Genomic DNA, 19,765 nt, shown 5'->3' with positions numbered 1-19,765 from the left:
TGTATGGATATTTCCTACTTAAAAATCATTGCATGTAATTGTTTGCCAGATCCTTACTCTGTTCCTTTCAGGGGTTGTTAAATTCTTTCATGCTTTCCAATTGTAACATGTTTAAGCAGAGTTCTGTAATTAATTGGTCATCTCCTTAGAGTGAATTCCAAGCATTTTGAGTTGGAGTGCTAGAGTGAGCTGCATCAATGCAGAGGACCATGTCTGTACTCACTATTGTGTCCCTCTGCATCATACCTCACTTGCTAATGTTCTAGTCACAGGATACCATTCCCATAGAATAGCATGAATGGTGCCCCCTAGTGGATGCAGTACTGGTACTGGGAGGGCAGCACAGCTGGAAAACCCAGTTCACATTCATTACTGGTAGCTCTCTCCTTCCTATCCCTCTGAAAGCTTTCAGGATTTTTATTATTATTTTTTAATGTCAATGATTCCTACATTTAAATACCAGGAGGGACAATTCTACATTTGTCAGACTTTTCATGGGGTGGCAATATCACTCTGTCCTCAGTTGATGCACATTGAAGGCTCTCCCGTCAACTCCTTGGCTGGTCCTGCAAGCTGCACTCTTAGAGCCAGTGTAGGAATAGGGACACTCTACTGGGAAGCAGTCTCATGAAGGATGGAAGCAGGGCTGTCCAAAAACTGTATGCTACATTCAGTAAATGGTAAGAAATGATCTTGCAGTTCGTGAGTCTGAACACCACTTCAGGGTCTGTGCCGACAGCTCAGAGCCTGGAGCCTACTTTGGATTCTGTGTCTCCCTCTCTCTCTGCCCCTCCCCCTCTCAGGCTCTGTCTGTCTCTCTCTCAAAAAATGAATAAACATTAAAACAAAAAATAGGAATGGGGCTTTAGGGAATGTATGAATAAAAGACAAATAATATACTCTGAATTCCATTGTCGTCCCAGACTATTATCTATATAAAAGATGACAGGGGCGCCTGGGTGGCTCAGTGGGTTGAGCGCCCGACTTCAGCTCAGGTCATGATCTCGCGGCTCGTGAATTTGAGCCCGGTGTTGGGGTCTGTGCTGACAGCTTGGAGCCTGGAGCCTGCTTCGGATTCTGCGTCTCCCTCTCTCTCTGCCCCTCCCCTGCTCATACTCTCCCCTGTCTCTCTTTCTCAAAAGTAAATAAACATTAAAAAATTTTTTTAAGGGGCGCCTGGGTGGCGCAGTCGGTTAAGCGTCCGACTTCAGCCAGGTCACGATCTCACGGTCCGTGAGTTCGAGCCCCGCGTCAGGCTCTGGGCTGATGGCTCGGAGCCTGGAGCCTGTTTCCGATTCTGTGTCTCCCTCTCTCTGCCCCTCCCCCGTTCATGCTCTGTCGCTCTCTGTCCCAAAAATAAATAAACGTTGAAAAAAAAAAAAAAATTAAAAAATTTTTTTAAAAAAAGATGACAGATGCAGGTTAATGTGACTCTTGGTAGTTTCATCATTTAAAAATGAATTGCACTTCTACTCATTCTTATAATAAACAAAAATGCTAAGAATCAACACACTGAGGTCCTTGCCCCTGGAATGTGGCTCAGGCTGGAGATACAGAGGGCTACAGGCGCTGCAGGCCAGGGACTGAGGCAGCCTGGAGATGGTAGACCACAGCTCTTCAAGTCCGTGATAAGGACTGGCCTCCAATGAATCTCCACTACAAAAAAAATGGGAAAGAAACAACATGAAGAGCACAAAGGTTGAGGAGGCGGGGCCCAAACATGTGGTAGAAAATGTCCTAGGCTAACATGGAGTGAACGAGTGAATGGGAAGTGGGAGTATCTCCCAGGGTGGAAGGGATTCAAAGATGCTGACAGCCCTTGAGAACTGGAAGAAAACTTGATTCTTGTCTCTTAATTTTCAAAAAGCTGGTAAAGATGGCACAAAAAGAACATCTTTATCTGACAGTGGACCTGATGATAGCAAATGAGAGTCAACTGACAAAATCAAGCGGCTTTGACCACAGTTATCAATGAGAATTAATGTTCCCCATGAAACGGAAAGATTTAAATGAGGCCGACTTAGCAATGGCAATCAAAACCATAATGTTCTCAGATTGTAATTGCTTTTTATGAAGAGAGGCTAATTTGACATTTTTGCCCAGAAAATGAAGCTCAATACTGTTTGCATTGCAAGCTATAAATATATAAAGCTAATCTGGATCCTGACTCTCTTTCTCCCCTAGCGTGAAAGAATACCTACATTCTCATGAAAATTGAGTTTGATGTATTCATTTTGAAGTAGTATTTGAGGGGAAGTCGAGGTTTTTGTGTATCCACAGCACTAGTTACTTCTAACAAATCAAAGTGTTCTACGGTTGTTTCATTTATCACACATAAAAGAATAATCAATATACAGCTCAACCTTGTTAGTAAACAAAATGCAAACTAAATTCAGGTATTTAGTCTAATGTCTAATGTTAGAAAAAACAATGCTCGATTCTTGGAAGCTTTTAGTGAAATAGCTACATTTTAATTACTGAAGACAGTATAAATTGATGTAACTCTTATACCAAAAAATTTGGAAATATGTCAGGTCATGAAAATGTATATACCCTTTGACCTGGTAAATCCCACTGCTGGGAACTTATACAAAGAAAATCAAAAACAAAGAAAAAAGGAAAAAGCTCTCTGTATATAAATATGTTACAGGAATAAGAAACAACCTGGAAACAACCTAAATGCCTAGTTAGGGGAATGGCTAAGTAAATTATACAACTATACAGAATAGAGGTTTTAAAGTTGACAATTAGCAGACTTTATAGCAGCATTTTTTTTTAAAAAAAGGCAAGTTACAATACTGCAATATTTCAATAATGAGTACAAATTGAGAGAAATGATGCATTTGGAAAAAGATGAAGTGGACATATAGTTGTTCACAGTGGTAAAATCAGGTGAATTCTCTCACACTTTATGCCATGTTTTCACACACAGGAAGAAATATATTCATATTATCAGATGCATAAATCTTAAGTCAAAATTGATTCAGATGTCCAAAAAAGGTGCTTTATGAAAAAGATGGAGGGAAAGCTTCTTATTTTGGGATCCCTTTTAAGCACACTTCTTAGTTAACAGTAGATGTGTAGTAAGTGTGTGTGCTGATTAAGTAAAGAATTTCTAGTCAACCAAATGCCCCATGTGCCCAAGTATCTCCACGCCAGATAAAGCCCAGGAAGGAAAATAATGCTTTTGCCCCAGGCTGAGCACTAACTCTCTCCTACATACTAAGTATTCAACCACAGAATAGTAAAAAAAATATATATTAGGTGCTAGATCCTAATACAAGACAAGAATTCAATCTAAAAATTTCTAGAAAGATAATTAAAATACTTCTAGTTTTAATTATGTTAATCACAAAACTGATGACACTGGGATATTTTCCTCATCTGAAATAATCAGTATCAAATGTTATGCCTAACATAAAGAACTAGTATTTAACCATTTTTACGTCATTATTTGTAAGTGCTCTTCTGTTTCAAAACTAATTAAATTTGCCTTCAGCATTTTGTTGCAGAGTTTTGGAACCAGCTCCTTTAGAATGCTCTAACAGCTTGATGGCCTTGTCAGAGTTTTCAATATTTCTAAGCAGAGTCTCTAATCTTCTCTTAATTTTCTTCTGATCTTCAAGAGCACAGCCAATCACTATGGACTGAAACTTCTGGTCAACAGGCCCAGATGGCACCTCAGATGAACAAGCACTGTACAGTGACATCAAGTGACTCTTGGCGTTTCCCAAATCATCCAGAAACTTACTGACCACCTCATCAATAATCCTGGTGGCATGCTTTAAGGATTCTTGCTGCTGGGGATTTCTAATAGTTTCTACTGAAACTTCAACGGTGAGCGTTCTTCCCATCAAACGGTTTGCCGTCAGATTTAATTCTTCTCTTTCTCCTAAACGTAGAAAGTTTAAAGTATCGATCAATATGAGATATAAATTTATCGATGTTGAGAACACAAAGGCATTCTTTTGTGGCTAAAGCTATTTTCTGTAGTGCCTCTGCTATGAAATTTTTAGAGTAAAAGTTAAAACTATAGCACATAAGATTAACTATGTGTATTACAAAGAGAGGTTGCAGAATACCTTTCCCTGAAAGTCTTTATACGTGGGATACCAGATGACTTCTCAAGTGGTCATGTTTGAAAAAGTTTGGGCGGGCATGCATCTGTAACTGGGATGGAGATCAAGTCTTAACACAGAGTGAATAGTGAACATAACCAGGGCTTTGTGCTGAGTAGACAAGAGATCAGATATGGTGGATCTCTCCATACGGATGTGCACGTAGGGGAAGAAAAAGAATTTTCCCTGTACCTTTCTGAGCTCTTGGCTGAGAAACGTTGTAATAAAAGACAGATTCACAAGAAAAAAAACCCAGAAGTTTATTAATATGTATACTTCAAATATACATAAGAGATTGCCAGGGAAACAGAGATGGTCTAACTCCCTGAGATGGCCTGAGCCACCACCTTAAAAACCATCTTCAGCTAAGGACTAAGATGTTGAGAGAGGTCTTCCCCTCCTTAGGGAGGTTACTAGGAAAAGCAGGATAAACCAGGCTAAGGCTGTTTTGCAGATGTAGTAGGTGCTTTCTGCATAGATAAGAGTTTCTTGTGACTTCCAGTCATCCTTCTTTCTGGTACACAGAGTTCCTTACAAATGGAACTTTCCTTTGTAAATTTAAACTTCCCTTACAAAAGAATGACTTCTACTCTGTTTTCAGAGCTTCTCCTGTGTCTGCAGTTTCTCAGAAATAATCAGCTTGAAATAATTCTCATGCCAAGAGGTATACTTTCGGATGACATAGTCTGCACGTGTATCAGAATACAATGACCCAATTTTGGCTGACAAAAACTTAGCCACAGTAGTGGAGAAAAAGCTGGCCTCAGAATGAGACACCGGCTTCATCTTCTCCAGCCAAATTTAAGCAGGCCAGTAGTATAAGTCTTGGCCAGCACAGAGAGGCAATGGTGGGGAGAGGGGCGCTGGGTCAACATTTCATTATTTATATGAAAAAGTCAGCAATCTTATGTGTGTTCTGTTCTGTGACTTCCTTCCTAATTCATGGATATTTGGCCAGGATGGGGAAAAGACTGGCTAGGTCTTAACCCCGCTGTGCATGTCTAACATTTCAGGGCCTGGAGTTAGATGGCACATTCATGGCACCAGCTGCTGGCCTATTAGCTTGTCCCGGGAAGCACCAGGGCAACCAAATTAGGAAGACCCACTGCTAGTGAAAGGAAATTACAAGTACCCTGTTTCTCCATGGGCAGTCATGCTTTTCGTATGGAAACAATAGCACATTTTTACATTAATGGGGTTTTATCGGGTCCATAATTTATTTCCCCTGCATTTTCTCTCCTTCCTCTCTTTAAGTTACACCTCAACCCCTCCCTTTGTGTCTTCTCTGCTTTTATACTTCTATGGTCCAATAACTTCTGAGGAGCTGAAGTTAGAAGTGTCAGCCTGAGGTCAAAGCCACAGCCTTACTGCTCGGGGCTACCTCTTCTGGAGCTTAGAGGCCTTTTCTACCATTTCCGATCATGTCCCTGAGGTAAGGGGTGGGCCAGAAGGGTGACCTCTGGGTACGTGGCTCTTGTTGTAATAGACTGACAGCTGCGGCTGCTGTCTGCTGCTCACGGGAGATGCCAAAGCCAGGCGTGCTCATTCCTCAAGTCAAGCGAACACGGACCCATGTGTATCCCAAATCCCTTCACGGAGTGGAAAAGATGAGCTCCCTTCCATGGAAATGCTCTCACCATCGCTGATCTGCCTCATGTCCTGGCTATTCTGGATGCTGTGGATCATCTCCAGGAGGATTTCTTTCTCTTGCTCCACAGCAGTTGCCGCTTCTCTCAAAGCCTCCACCCTGTAGAAATTGGGAAAACAAAAGTTACCATATGGAAATTTAGTTTTCCTCATCTCTATCATGTGCTCCAACTCAAGTTTCAAGATCACTAGGAGCACCTTTCAAAAATTCTTTATTCCTTTTTAAAAAGTTCTTTAACTTTTCTATTGTTTTGAATCCACCTACCCCACTCCCATTTTCCTCCCTGCTTGTATGGCGACCATTCTGTTTAGTGTTTATCTATTTTGTACTTGTTCTTAACAAAATGTGTATTTGTGTTTTCACCTATTTTCAATTTATATCTCACTCTGTTTCCCCTCAGCATTATTTTATTAAGAACCATCCAGCTTCCTATGTGAACATCTAGTCAGTAGCTTCTGATTGCTGCATATCATATACTTCATGCATATCCAGCTGGTTTTACATCCACTCTCCCAGTGGAGACACCCACCTTATCCCCTCACTTTCCATCACCACAAAAAATGCTTACACGAATACATGTCCCCTCATGGACTGAATGAGAATCTCCTTAGGATGTATCCCAGGGCAGGATTGCTGAGACAAGGGTACAATTGTTCTCTGGAATGGCTATGCTAGACCACTGTTCGGAAGCAAGAATTCTTGTCCCCTCAAAGGTCCTTCTAGATGGACCAAGAATTAAATTGACATGAGACAGATCAAGAGGAGAAAATCAAATATAACAGTGTACATTGGAGGAAATTCCAAAGATGGTCAGGCAAAATGAGGTGTATACGTCATTGTGAATGAAGAAAGAGGGAGTAGGGGTCTGGGACTTCGGACAAAAGTAATATACTTCACAGGGTGAAAAGAAGAGCAGATGTTTGGTAATTAGATGTTTGCCTTACCAAAAAGATGGGCCATTCAGATAAAATTTATCTCTGTTTATAACCCTTATTTTGGGAAAGACCCCTAATTTAGATTCTTCTGTGTGGTTAAGGGAGGGGTAAAAGTTTCTCTTGAGCCTGCAAGTTCTCAAGTGCCTTCAGCTCAAAATAACCCACATGCCAAAGTGGCACATTCTGGGGGGCCCTGTCCTGAACTCCTTGACAATATTCCCAGCAGCAAAGCAGAGGAATCCCTGTGTACCCAAAGCCCTACCGATACTCAGCATTTTCCAACTTTCTACTTGTTGCCAGTCTAGTAAGTGTGCAGTGATATGTTCGTACCTAACTTGCATGTCTGTCATTACTAATAATTTTGGACATCTCTTTGTATTCTTGTTAGCTTCTTCATAGCCTGTACCTATTTTCACTTCATTTCATTTTCTTTTTCCCCCTCCCTCCCTCCCTTGTTTATCTTTTTTAAACAGGGGTTACTGTCCTCTTGTTGATTTGCATGTTCAAGTAATTAATCCCACATTAGTTAAAGACATAATTATCTTCTCCCATTCTATCATACATGAATTTTGTCTGGGATATCCTTCACCGAACAGACATCCTTACTTTGAAGTGATCAAATTGATCTTTTCTTGCTTTTCTTTTGCCTCATGGTTTATGCTTTTGAAGTTTTGCTTCAGGATCTTTCCATCCTAAGTCCTAAGATATTTTCCTACATTTCTATTAACTTTATTGCTTTATCTTTCTCATATTTATGTTTTAGTCCATCTAGAATCCACCTTGTATGTGTTTAGGTAAGGATTTTGCTTTATTTTCTCCAAATAGTGAACCGGCTTCTCCAACATTCTATCCACCAAAAATCTACCTTTCCTCCAATGATTTATAGATTGTCTACTCTTAGAAATCTCTATTTCATTCACTAGTATATTTGTTCTTTTTTAATGTTTTTATTTATTTTTGAAGGAGAGGGACAGAGCATGAGCGGGGGAGGGGCAGAGAGAGAGAGAGACACAGAATCCGAAGCAGGCTCCAGGCTCTAAGCTGTCAGCACAGAGCCCGATGCAGGGCTCGAACTCACAAACTGTGAGATCATGACCTGAGCCGAAGTCGGATGCTTAACTGACTGAGCCACCCAGGTGCCCCTACTAGTATATTTGTTCTTACACCAACACCCATTTTTTAAAAAACAGCAACAGCCTGGTAATATGCCTTAATATTTGGCAGAACTAGTCCCCTAATCTTAAATATAACTTAGCTATTTAGACTTTTAATTCTCCATATTAACTCTAGAGTAAGTTTATCAGGTTTCTCAAAGAACTGAGATAAATTTGGCATCTTTAGCATACTGCCATTCTATCCAGAAGCATGATGTGTCTTTCCATCTATTCAGATCATCTTCTATCTTCTCTATTTTTATTTTTTTATTATATTTTTAAGATTTTATTTTTGGGGGGCACCTGGGTGGCTCAGTTAAGTGTCCTGTCTGACTCTTGATTTTTGGCTCAGGTTATGATCTCACAGTTAGTGAGTCCGAGCCTGGCATCAGGTTCTGTGCTGCTGGTGCAGAGCTTGCTTGGGATTCTTGCTCTGCTCAACATGTTCTCTCTCTCTGTCTCTCAAAAAAATAAACTAAAAAAAAAAAAGGATTTTACTATTTTAAGTAATCCCCGCACCCAATGGGAGGCTTGAACTCACGACCCTGAGATCAAGAGTCACATGCTCAATTGACTGAGCCAGCCAGGCACCCCTCTTTTATATTCTTAGAGTTTTGAAGTATTCTTTAAAAAATTTTTAAATATATTTTTTAAAGCTTATTTATTTTGAGAGAGAGAGAGAGACAGAGAACATGAGCAGGGGAAGGGCAGAGAGACAGGGAGAGAGAGAATCCCAAGCAGGTTCCACACTGTCAGTGCAAACCCTGATTTGGGGCTTTAACTCACAAACGATGACACCATGACCCGAGCCGAAACCAAGAGTCGGACACTTAACCAACTGAGCCACCCAGGTACCCTGAGTTTTGAAGTATTCTTAATGGTAGTCTTTGTGGACTCTTCTGAGTGCTTTGATCCTTTGAGGATACTGTTGTTATTGTGAATATTTTAAATTATAATTTCTTTCTGGTTATTGCTGGTTGGAGAAATGCTGCTTTTAGAAGGTTCATCTTGTACTTGGTAACTGATTTATTTATTAATTTTAATAATTTATCGTTTGATTCAGTGATTCGTCTAGATTGGTGGGCATATCATCTGCACAAAATGGCAGTTTTAATCTCTTCCTTTTCAATCCTATCAGCTCCTATTTTAATTTATTTTTAGTATTGAGTAAAGTCCTCTGTTACTTTATTAAGCAGTGGTGATTAGACAGGGCACCTGTGTCTTTTCCTGAATTTAAAGGAAATGCCTGTTTAGGTTTTTGGTATAAAGACCAGATCAAGCTATAGAAGCACTACTTTTCCTAATTCCCTTGAGTATAAATAAATACACATGCGCTCTTATTACACATACACATGAACACACCCAGTCACCAAAGAACAAGACTGTGGAATTATGAGAACAGAAAAAAAGAAAATCCTGTATGTTTAGGGTGCTTTGTTTTCAGGGCAATTTCTTGCTATACGTTATCCTGTAACTAAGTAAGTTGCCATTTCTGCAAAATGAACAGTGACAGACTTAGATCCTCGGTATTCAGATGGCCTGAGAATCATGAGATCATGAAGATCTAATCTTGATTGCTGCCTTAAGTGGGCACAGAAGGAACAACTTCACTAATGTTTGAACACATGTCCACTCCATATAAGGCTTCCCCTACTCACCCTAACCACACATTTGCCTTTTCCCCAACAGCCATCCACCTGTTAGACCCCAAAATAGCACTGATAGACTATAAAGTCACACGGTCTCTTTGTTCATCAAGATACTAAATATATGTTGAACTTTGTGTTCATAAGAGACAGAAAAACAAAGAGCTGGTACGAATCTTATGTGACAAATGTGGCTGGAAAGCACAATAAAACCAATATTCTATAAAACAGCAATAATGCCAACAGCAGGCCCACTTCCAGCACCATTCATTGCGTACTTCAATATTTTACATTAGCAAACTCTCAGGCAGATAACCTAGGGCCCAGTACATAGAAGAGATATTGAGTAGGCACTAATATGAAATATTTATGCGAAAAACACAAACCATGACTATACTGTTTAAATGACACAGATGAATCATGTGATTAGTAAATGAGAAGATGCTGAAAGAAGAGATTAATTTTTCAACACTCTTTGAGTTTGTACTCAAATGCACAATGATAGAGAATTAAATGTTACTCTAAAAAGGAAAGCTTCATTTACATCAAGTTATGACAGTAAGTTCATGGAATTGTTAACAAGAAATTGGTTTAAGAGGAGATGCTCTAGAAAAAAACCCCATAAATATAAGGAAGATATTTTGTCATTAAATGAGACCAAATGCAGAAGAAATTATTGTTAATGTTTATTTATTTTTGAAGAAAGACAGTGAGCGAGAGAGCGAGCGTGAGCTGGTGAGGGGCAGAGAGAGAGGAAGACAGACAGGCTCCATGCTGTTAGCACACAGCCTGTCAAACCCATGGGCCATGAGATCATGACCTGACTCAAAGTCAGACCTTTAACTGACTGAGCCACTCAGACGCCCCAAATACAGAAGACACTAGATGGAACTTTTAACGGTTGTGGGGTTTTTTGTTGTTGTTGTTGTTTTGTTTTTCTCCCCAAGGCTACAAATTGCCAGGGCATTTTCCCCTGTGATAAACAGACTTCACTTTTTTTTTTTTTTTAATTTTTTTTTTTTCAACGTTTATTTATTTTTGGGACAGCGAGAGACAGAGCATGAACGGGGGAGGGGCAGAGAGAGAGGGAGACACAGAATCCGAAACAGGCTCCAGGCTCTGAGCCATCAGCCCAGAGCCCGATGCAGGGCTCGAACTCACGGACCGCGAGATCGTGACCTGGCTGAAGTCAGACGCTTAACCGACTGCGCCACCCAGGCGCCCCAGACTTCACTTTTAATGGAACCTCTCATATACATTTTTATGTATACTTTTTTCATTTCATAGCAAAGGTAAAATGCATTCTTTAGAATGTAAACATTTCAACGTTTTTTTGGTTTTTTTTTTTTGGCACCATCGACCTTTCATGTGCAGTTCCCTCTAGCTGAACCTAGACCTCTACTTAAATTTATGTAAGTAATATTTGCACTGTTTGTCAGCTACTGAGATCCTTAAATTCATCTCACATATAAATCTTTCTGTCTACAACCCTTCCATTTAGTTCTAGAAAATTGTTAGTCATAGTATCTTCGAATATTCCCTGTCCTCCATGCTATTATTTTCCTCCGGGACTCTGGTTAGACAAGTGTTGGACCACCTCACTTTACCCTTCAAGTTTTTAAACATCATTTGACAACACTTCTCTTGGCGGAGAAGGGTGGTTCTGTTTTTATTAACAGATCCTAGAAGAGCTACATGTCCAAAATTGGGAAAGAAATCCTCATACCATGGCTGGCCTGGGTTGTACTCCTGGAAAACTCTCTGCATAAAATCGCAACTAAGCAGGCTTAACACAAAGAAATTTTAGTCAGAAATTCTTAGGAGGGCGAAACTTGAAGTGCCCACATCCTCCACTAGTGTTCGGGTCTCCTGCACCTCACACATCTCTGCAGCCTAGGTAGCAAAAGGATACACTTGTGAGGCCTGACAGCGACTTCACCAGACTGAGGCTACTGGGGATACGTCCACTAACACAGCATTCAGTGAAGCCACAATGGCTTTTCAGTCACACTGTTCAAACCGGCACCGCCGATTACTGGCTGTGTAACCTAAGTTCTCTTTGCCTCAATTTCTTCATTTATGAAATAGGGATAATGAGATGGTGGTTGTGACTGAATGAAGTAAAGCAGGTAAAGAGTTTAACACAGTTGACTGACAGCACTGACTACAACAATTATGTTTATGAGTTACTACATGTCATGTGTCTAGAATTGGTGCTGGTAAACATTCTTCATGCTATTTATTACACACTTACCATTATGGACTCAGGCTTATAAATACCAAGAACTTGTGCTTTCATACAAAGGAAGAGAAATGGCAAATGCTCCTATCATGAATTTAGTTGAAATAAATAATTTCTAAAATAGGTTCTTAAAATCATAGTCCATCTCTTATTAAATACTCATATCCAAGAAACAAGTGTTGGTAAGGATGTGGAGAAAAAGGAACCCTTGTGCACCGTTGGCAGGAATGCAAACTGGTGCACACACTGGAAAACAGTATGGAGGTTCCTCAAAAAACCAAAAATGGAATTACCCTATGATCCAGTAATCACACTACTGGGTATTTACCAAAAGAGTACAAAAATGCTGACTTGAAAGGTTATATGCACTGTTATGTTCATTGCAGCATTATTTATAATAGCCTAATTGTGGAAATAGCCCTAGTGTGCATCAATAGATAAATGAATAAAGAAGATGTGTATATACATACGCACACGTATGCACATACATAATGGAACATTATTCAGCCATAAAAAAGAATGAAATCTTGCCATTTGCAACAACACGGGTGGAGCTAGAGTGTATAAGGCTAAGCGAAGTCAGTCAGAGGAAGACAAATAACATATGATTCTATTCATATGTGAAATTTAAGAAACAAAACAAATGAACAAAGGGAAAAAAAAAAGAGAGACAAACAATAAAACAAGACCCTTAATTATAGAGAACAAATTGGCAGTTACCAGAGGGAGGGAGTGAGTGGGATGGGTAAAATAGGTGAAGGGGATTAAGAGAAAACTTATCTTTTTTTTTCTTCTTAAGTTTTTTTTAATGTTTATTTTTTTTTTTATTATTTTTTTTTTTTTAATTTTTTTTTTTCAACGTTTATTTATTTTTGGGACAGAGAGAGACAGAGCATGAACGGGGGAGGGGCAGAGAGAGAGGGAGACACAGAATCGGAAACAGGCTCCAGGCTCTGAGCCATCAGCCCAGAGCCCGACGCGGGGCTCGAACTCACGGACCGCGAGATCGTGACCTGGCTGAAGTCGGACGCTTAACCGACTGCGCCACCCAGGCGCCCCTTAATGTTTATTTTTGAGAGAGAGACAGAGCGTGAGTGGGGGAGGGGCAGAGAGAGAGGGAGACACAGAATCTGAAGCAGGCTCCAGGCTCTGAGCCTGACGCGGAGCTCGAAACCCACAAACCCTGAGTCAAAGTCAGATGCTTAACCAACTGAGCCACCCAGGTGCTGCTTAAAGATTTTATTTTTAAGTAATCTCTACACCCAATGTGGGGTTCAATCAAGAGTCACATGCTCTACTGAGCCAGCCAGGTGCCCCAAGAGTACACTTACCTTGATGAGCTCTGAGTAATGTATAGAATTGCTGAATCAGGGGCCCCTGGGTGGCTCAGTCGGTTGAGCGTCCGACTTCAGCTCAGGTCATGATCTCATGGTTCGTGAGTTCGAGCCCCGCGTCAGGCTCAGGGCTGATGGCTCAAAGCCTGGAGCCTGCTTCTGATTCTGTGTCTCCCTCTCTCTCTGCCCCTCCCCCATTCATGCCCTGTCTCTCTCTGTCTCAAAAATAAATAAATATTAAAAAAAAAAAAAAAGAATTGCTGAATCAGGGCACCTGGGTGGCTCAGTCGGTTAAGCGGCTGACTCTTCAGCTCAGGTCTTGATCTCACGGTTCGTGAGTTTGAGCCCCTCCTCGGACTCTGTGCTGACAGTGTGGGGCCTGCTTGGGATTCGGTCTCCCTCTCTCTTTGCCCCTCCCCCATTTGCTCTCTCTCTCAAATAAACTTAAAAATATATATATATATACTTAAAAAAAAATAAGAATGGCTGCATCGCTATATTGCACACCTAAAACTAATATAACACTGTATGTTAACTATATTGAATTAAAATAAAAAATAAAAATTAAAAAAATACCCTTGTATATAAAGAATGCTACAAGGATTACTTATATTCTAGGCAGTGTAAGATTTTGAGTAAGTTTTCCTAATCATCACCAAAATATGAAAATACACTCACCACTGCAAACCTGCAGTGTGAAGATGGAACTGGTGCTTAGGAGCCTCTCATTAGTACTGCGGCCTTAGGCAAGCCACTCAATCCCTCTGGACTTGGGTTCCCTCATTTCTAAAAGAGATAACATTCTTGTGCCCTCCTCTGCCTCAAAGGGTTTTATAAGGTTCAAATGACAATGTATATGAGAAGCACTCTTTTAAATTATAGGCTGTTGTTCAATATTAACTCTGAGGCCACTTGTTTTGTGACTCGTGGGACACTGGCACACCCTAAGAAACTTCAAGCAACAGGAAACTTTCAGCCAAATGATCCATATCACTCCCGGCCCCAACCCTTCATTCTCTGGCTGTCGGGTAAGTCACTGGGCAGGGGAAGGACCTACAACGTGACCAGTTTTGGGAAATTTGTGAACAATCTTGCAGTCCTATCATTTTCCCCTCTGCCACTTTCCACAACCCATATCTCAAACATCTTCATTACCATCGAGAGCCTTCTAGGAGCCACTCAATACTTGGCATCAGTAGGTGTTCAGTATTTACTGTATTCAACACCAATTTAAAATTTTTTTTTCAACGTTTTTTATTTATTTTTGGGACAGAGAGAGACAGAGCATGAACGGGGGAGAGGCAGAGAGAGAGGGAGACACAGAATCTGAAACAGGCTCCAGGCTCCGAGCCATCAGCCCAGAGCCCGACGCGGGGCTCGAACTCACGGACCGCGAGATCGTGACCTGGCTGAAGTCGGACGCTTAACCGACTGCGCCACCCAGGCGCCCTTCAACACCAATTTAAATGTAATTTTTGGGGCACCTGTCTGGCTCAATTGGTGGAAGGTGTGAATCCTGATCTTGGGGTTGTAAATTCAAGCCCCATGATGGGTGTAGAGATTACTTAAAAATAAAATCTTTAAAAAAAAAAGGGATTTTTCACTTCTTTCAGTAAAGTCATATATTCATCCATATACTATTCCTCCATTTTGAAATACTGTAAGCAGCAAGAGTTAGGGGGTCCCTGGGCAAAGAAAGACAGACACAGCTTTCTTGATGTAAGAGAAGTCATTTTAGGCCCCAAACCATCTTGTGAAAGAATGTGAGAACAGCCACCATCAGGCCAGGAGATAGTCTAATCATAGTCAGAAAGCAAAGACTGACCTGATGCACACTCCTGAGTTATCTCTACAGGATTTAAACCCCTTTGAGTACTCAGATCCCAGACCAACTGACGCCAGGGAACGGATGCTGCTGACCCTTTGCAGCCCTTGTGACTTTGACTTGGAATCAGTCACCCCATTGCCATGCTGTATTCCCCACTGTGCAAGCCTCTTCCTGAATATGTATGCACCCTTAGCTTAAAACTCCCCCAATCTTGTTGTTCTGGGACACACTGCTTGGGAAAGATCCCCCATGTTCTCCTTCACTTGCTGCAAGTAAAACCCTTCCTTTTCCTATTCTTTGGCTTGGTTGTATCTTTTGGCTTGACACCCACCAAGAGGCAAACCCAGCTTCAGGTAACAGTAAGACACATCTAACTTTAAGAGAATTCAGGCATGAATTATTAAGCTCTATTGCCAGTCTTCCTGGGTTCTGGCTGGGGGACCCTGGACAAGTCATGTATCTTCCTAAGCCTCAATTTCCCATGTGGAGAATGGAGGTAATAGTAACTTCCACAAAGGAATGGGCCCTGGTATACAGAGTCAGTGCTCATTTAACGAATCATTGTTAGCATGTATTATTCATAAATTACAGTGACTTAAAAAAAAAGTAATAATAATAAGCAAGGTGTCTTGAGGCACTGATGAATGTAAAAGTCAGATGCCATTTAGAATTGGTCAAAAAACTGGGAGAGAAAGGAATCACCTTTTCAGGAGGAAGCAAAAAAGGAGATGAGATGGAGTCAAGAAAGAAAGGCCAGTGTCATGGTAAAGTATTAGAAACAAATGGAATTCCTTTAATTTGTAGAATGCTGCCAAACATTTTAAAGCATTTAAAAACTCACATACGCCACCAGTTCATACTCTAGCTCATAAAGCATTCAGCAAATTGTTTTCAGTTTCATATGGAAGACATTTTACCACAAATGACACAATTAGTATGGCTGGGGAACAGTAAATGCAAGCTTCTAAGTACAAACTACAGTGTTTTATTCTACTTAAAACACTGCCTTATGAGTCATCCTTAATATAAAATTAAACTATTAGAGCAAAATTACCTTGAATATGTTTTCTTTTACAAATAGATCTAGGCATGAGGCTAGTTTTTAATAGTGCGGTGCTCTGTGACACTGCTCGTGTGGTTTCAAAGGAACTTTAAAGCATCAGCATTTGCATTTTTATTTTCACTACCTTCTAAAATACTTCCTTAGATCAGTATTACTTTTTATTTTAAGGAAGAAACAAAGCTTACAAAAGGCTAAAATTACTAGATAAGTCCTTAAAATGAGTAATTAGCACATTTTAATCAGTCTTTCTTCCTCAGCTCAAGGGTTAATTAAACAAGTTATAATGTAATCACTTGTACACAGTAATCAATTCACATTAATCAAACATTAAGAATGTACTAATACTCAGAACAGAGGCTTTCCTTTAAAGATAAGTACTTGCCTGCTTTTCCACCTACCACACACGAGGTGTTAAGTCAAGTTTGAGGAGAATGACTCAGCTAGAAGGGAAGGGCAAAATCCTCCTCATTCCTTTCAGGAAAAATCGTTTCTGACCAGGAGGGAGAGAGCCCTGAAATAGTTAAGAACTTGCCCTCAAAGTTCTAAATACCTGGGGAGATGCGGGAGTTACTTGTTTTTTTGTTTTGTTTTGTTTTCAGTGTCTTCATTTCCTCATCTTTTATTCATTTAATGTTTACAATTTTATTTAAATCCAAGTTAGTTAACATACAGTGTAATAATGGTTTCAGGAGGATGTGGGGAGTTACTTGTAGCGCTGCCACATAAAAAGAAGTATTATTCTTCAGATGGGCATTAAGTAGCTTGAAGCTACTGATCAGTCTTGTTCCACTTTCTCCGGGGGCTGAATGCGTCAAGCTCAACCATGGGGAAGCCTTAGTTTTCTTTTGTTCCATTTGCCTCATTCTGAGCCGAACTCTACAATGTGGTTTTGGCTCTGATTTCCCTATGTGTTGCCATCCATGAAATCATCCTGGAAGGAGAATTTCTCATCTTTTGACTCTTTTCTCAGGATAATAATAATAATTGCCTCAACTGCTGAGATATACTGTGGTTATGAATGCACTTTGTTGGCAAATAGACACCCCTTCTTATTTTGGTATATAAATCCAGGGAGATAAAGACATACATGCACTGCTTCCTAAAATTTTTGGCTTACATACTTCTTTGCTCCTCCAGAACCTGGTGAAAACTATAGAAAAAAAATTCGGTGTAGTTTCAGGGGTTGCAGAGCCTTAATAAGATTTTCATTTAACTACATCTGCACACAATTGTCACAGTAACTTTGGTGACATAAACGTTTACAAGAAGTACATAAAAGTTTTAATACACTAAGGGAAACAAGTATTTCCAAAATTTATTATAAATTACTTAGAGATTGTACATAAGCATAACTCTATATTACTTAATAAAATCTTATTCAGTTGAGAAGGAAAAAAAACGGGTGACTATCTTATGCTTTTGGGCCAATGATTAGCACTTTCAAGAAGGTGTCAGTCAGTACAGTCAATGTCTTCTACGGAAGGAGGTACACAAATACTGTGAAACTAACGGAAAGGCTGCATGCAGGGTTAGGAGGAAAACGAAAGCTGCAGGGTCTTATTACACGAAGTACCCAGCCATTGTTCTCCCCGCAGCCCCTCATTTGTCCTACTCCTCCCTATTCCTTGCTATCAGACGGGTCCCTGGATTTTTTGGTTTTTTGCTCTGCTGGGTTTTGGAGCAAAGAAACTGATCACTCACCAGTAAACTGCTGCCGCTCTTAAAAATGAATAATAGGAAAAGAGCAAGTTAAAAAACACTTGGGAAGACCACACACTGGCACTCAGAAGGTTCTAGAAGTTCTGTAGACACGGAGTGTCATAGTCTGTAATCTCAAATAACGCCACTCTAACTTTTACCTTCTCTGGTTTTTCTCCGTTCCCAAACGCTCAGGTCTGTTAACGAGAACGTGGCCACCAATAATGCGCTCACAGGTTCTTAAATCGCATGCGTTCTCTCTCCGACGGAGAGGAAAATCCACCAAGGGCGAGAGAAAACTGCACCATCCCCATGAAGAACAAATCTCAAGCAAGCAACTTCTGTGGCCGCAGCCTGCCCCGGGACCGTGCCGGACCGGCCCGCAGCGCACGGCCTCCGCCCGCAGACCGCCCCGCCGCTCACCTGAGCTCCAGCTGGTCCAGGCTCTCCAGCAGGCGGCTGGAGCGGTCGGCCATGGAGGAGGAGCGGCAGAAGCGCCCCTCGTTGGCTTTCGCGTTGATCTTCGCCTGAGCCATCTGAATCTCCGAGGCGGGGCGGCCAAGAGGTCACCGGCCTCTCCGGCGGCGGCGAGTGGAGAGTCCCGCGGCCGCAGGCGTCGCCGTCACCGCGCGGGGCGCCCGCCTCCCTCTGACGCCCGCGGGGGCGGCCCGGGAGGATGCGCCGACACCGCCGCCGCCGCGTGGCCAAACAAGGGCAGGCGCGCCGCCCGCCGGGCTCAGGGTACGGTCCCCGGCGGGGAGCGACTGCGGCTGCGGGAGGGACCTCGCTGGCCACGGGGCCTCGAGGGTGGGCAGCCAGGGCCCGGGGCCGGAGGAGCGGCCTCCGAGGCACCTGGAGGGGCTGACGAAGGAAGGGGAGGACCTAACTCGATCGCCCCTTCTTGCTCTCCAGACCCGGAAACAACCGAAACCCCAGAGGAGGCTCACAGAACAGCTCTCTACCCCTACCTCTGGGCGCCCCCGACTCTGTGCAGCCTGGATGTAGCCAATTCCCCACACGCCAAGGTACCTAATGGTAGGCTGTGGGTATTACCCAGTGATGGCTTCGCTTAGTTTCTCCCAGCTCTCCTAATTCACGCCCAAACCAAAACCATTAAAATCCTTTGATATGGGGAGAAAATGTTCCTTTGTGGCACCGATGGCATCTAAGTACGGCTCCTTGGCAGTCTGTACTTGCCCGACCCTGTCTCAACATTTCCTTTCCTGAGGTGGAATAAATGAAAGCCTGGATAAAACCACTGAAGCTTACGGGAAAGAAAGAAAAAGCTACCCCATCTTTGTCTTTCACACCCAATTGATTTTTTTTTTTTAACGTTTATTTTTGGGACAGAGAGAGACAGAGCATGAACGGGGGAGGGGCAGAGAGAGAGGGAGACACAGAATCGGAAACAGGCTCCAGGCTCTGAGCCATCAGCCCAGAGCCTGACGCGGGGCTCGAACTCACGGACCGCGAGATCGTGACCTGGCTGAAGTCGGACGCTTAACCGACTGCGCCACCCAGGCGCCCCCACACCCAATTGATTTAAATCTCCTGTTGAAAAGATACGGCAAGTCACTAGGGCAGACACTATAAAGGTCAGTGAAAGAACAGGACAGGGAATACAAAGATTTATGTACTTAAAAACTTGTGCTTTGCTCCCATCTCATTATAGCTGTCCGCCTCATATTGCAAGGATGAGAATATATATACAGGGCACATTAAATGATAGATAATAACAGTTTAAAGCTGAATTACCACCTTTAATCTGAGATCAAAGACATTTAAATACCTGAACAGAGAGGAGTGCTGTAAGCCTGGATTCCAGTTCCCTCTGAACTCCATCTAAATACTAATAAACTATTGGTGTAGGGGATTATTTGACCTCATTAAATATATTTTGCCATTATCATGACACAAACTTGGAATCCAAAGAGATGTTGTGAATGGTTTGAAAGTCTATCATGGAAGTTTAGAATCATCTTGGACTCTCTCTCTCCTATCCTGTAGATCCAATCCATCAGTAAATCCCCTCCCCTTTATTTTTAGAATATACTGATTCTTCTCTCCAATTGCACTCTACCACCGTGGTCCCAGCCACC

General features: G+C 41.7%; 1 protein-coding gene across 1 annotated transcript; it reads right to left on the bottom strand.

The window, feature by feature from the left end:
• Positions 1-2,449: 2,449 nt before the first annotated feature.
• On the bottom strand, positions 2,450-18,299 carry BAG2 (BAG cochaperone 2). Its single transcript, XM_025925328.2, has 3 exons — positions 18,090-18,299; positions 5,756-5,865; positions 2,450-3,892 (listed from the first exon to the last, which is right to left on the bottom strand). Exons 1-3 carry the CDS (start codon positions 18,200-18,202, stop codon positions 3,480-3,482), a joined length of 636 nt encoding a protein of 211 aa, XP_025781113.1. The 5' UTR covers positions 18,203-18,299; the 3' UTR covers positions 2,450-3,479.
• Between the last annotated feature and the right edge of the window lie 1,466 nt (positions 18,300-19,765).

The sequence above is a fragment of the Puma concolor genome, chromosome B2 (genome assembly GCF_028749965.1).
Source record: "Puma concolor isolate L17-30 chromosome B2, mPumCon1.1.hap2, whole genome shotgun sequence".
Lineage (NCBI taxonomy): Eukaryota > Metazoa > Chordata > Mammalia > Carnivora > Felidae > Puma > Puma concolor.
The sequence above is the reverse complement of the archived record's forward strand: the minus strand, read 5'-3'. Positions and strand labels throughout refer to the sequence as shown.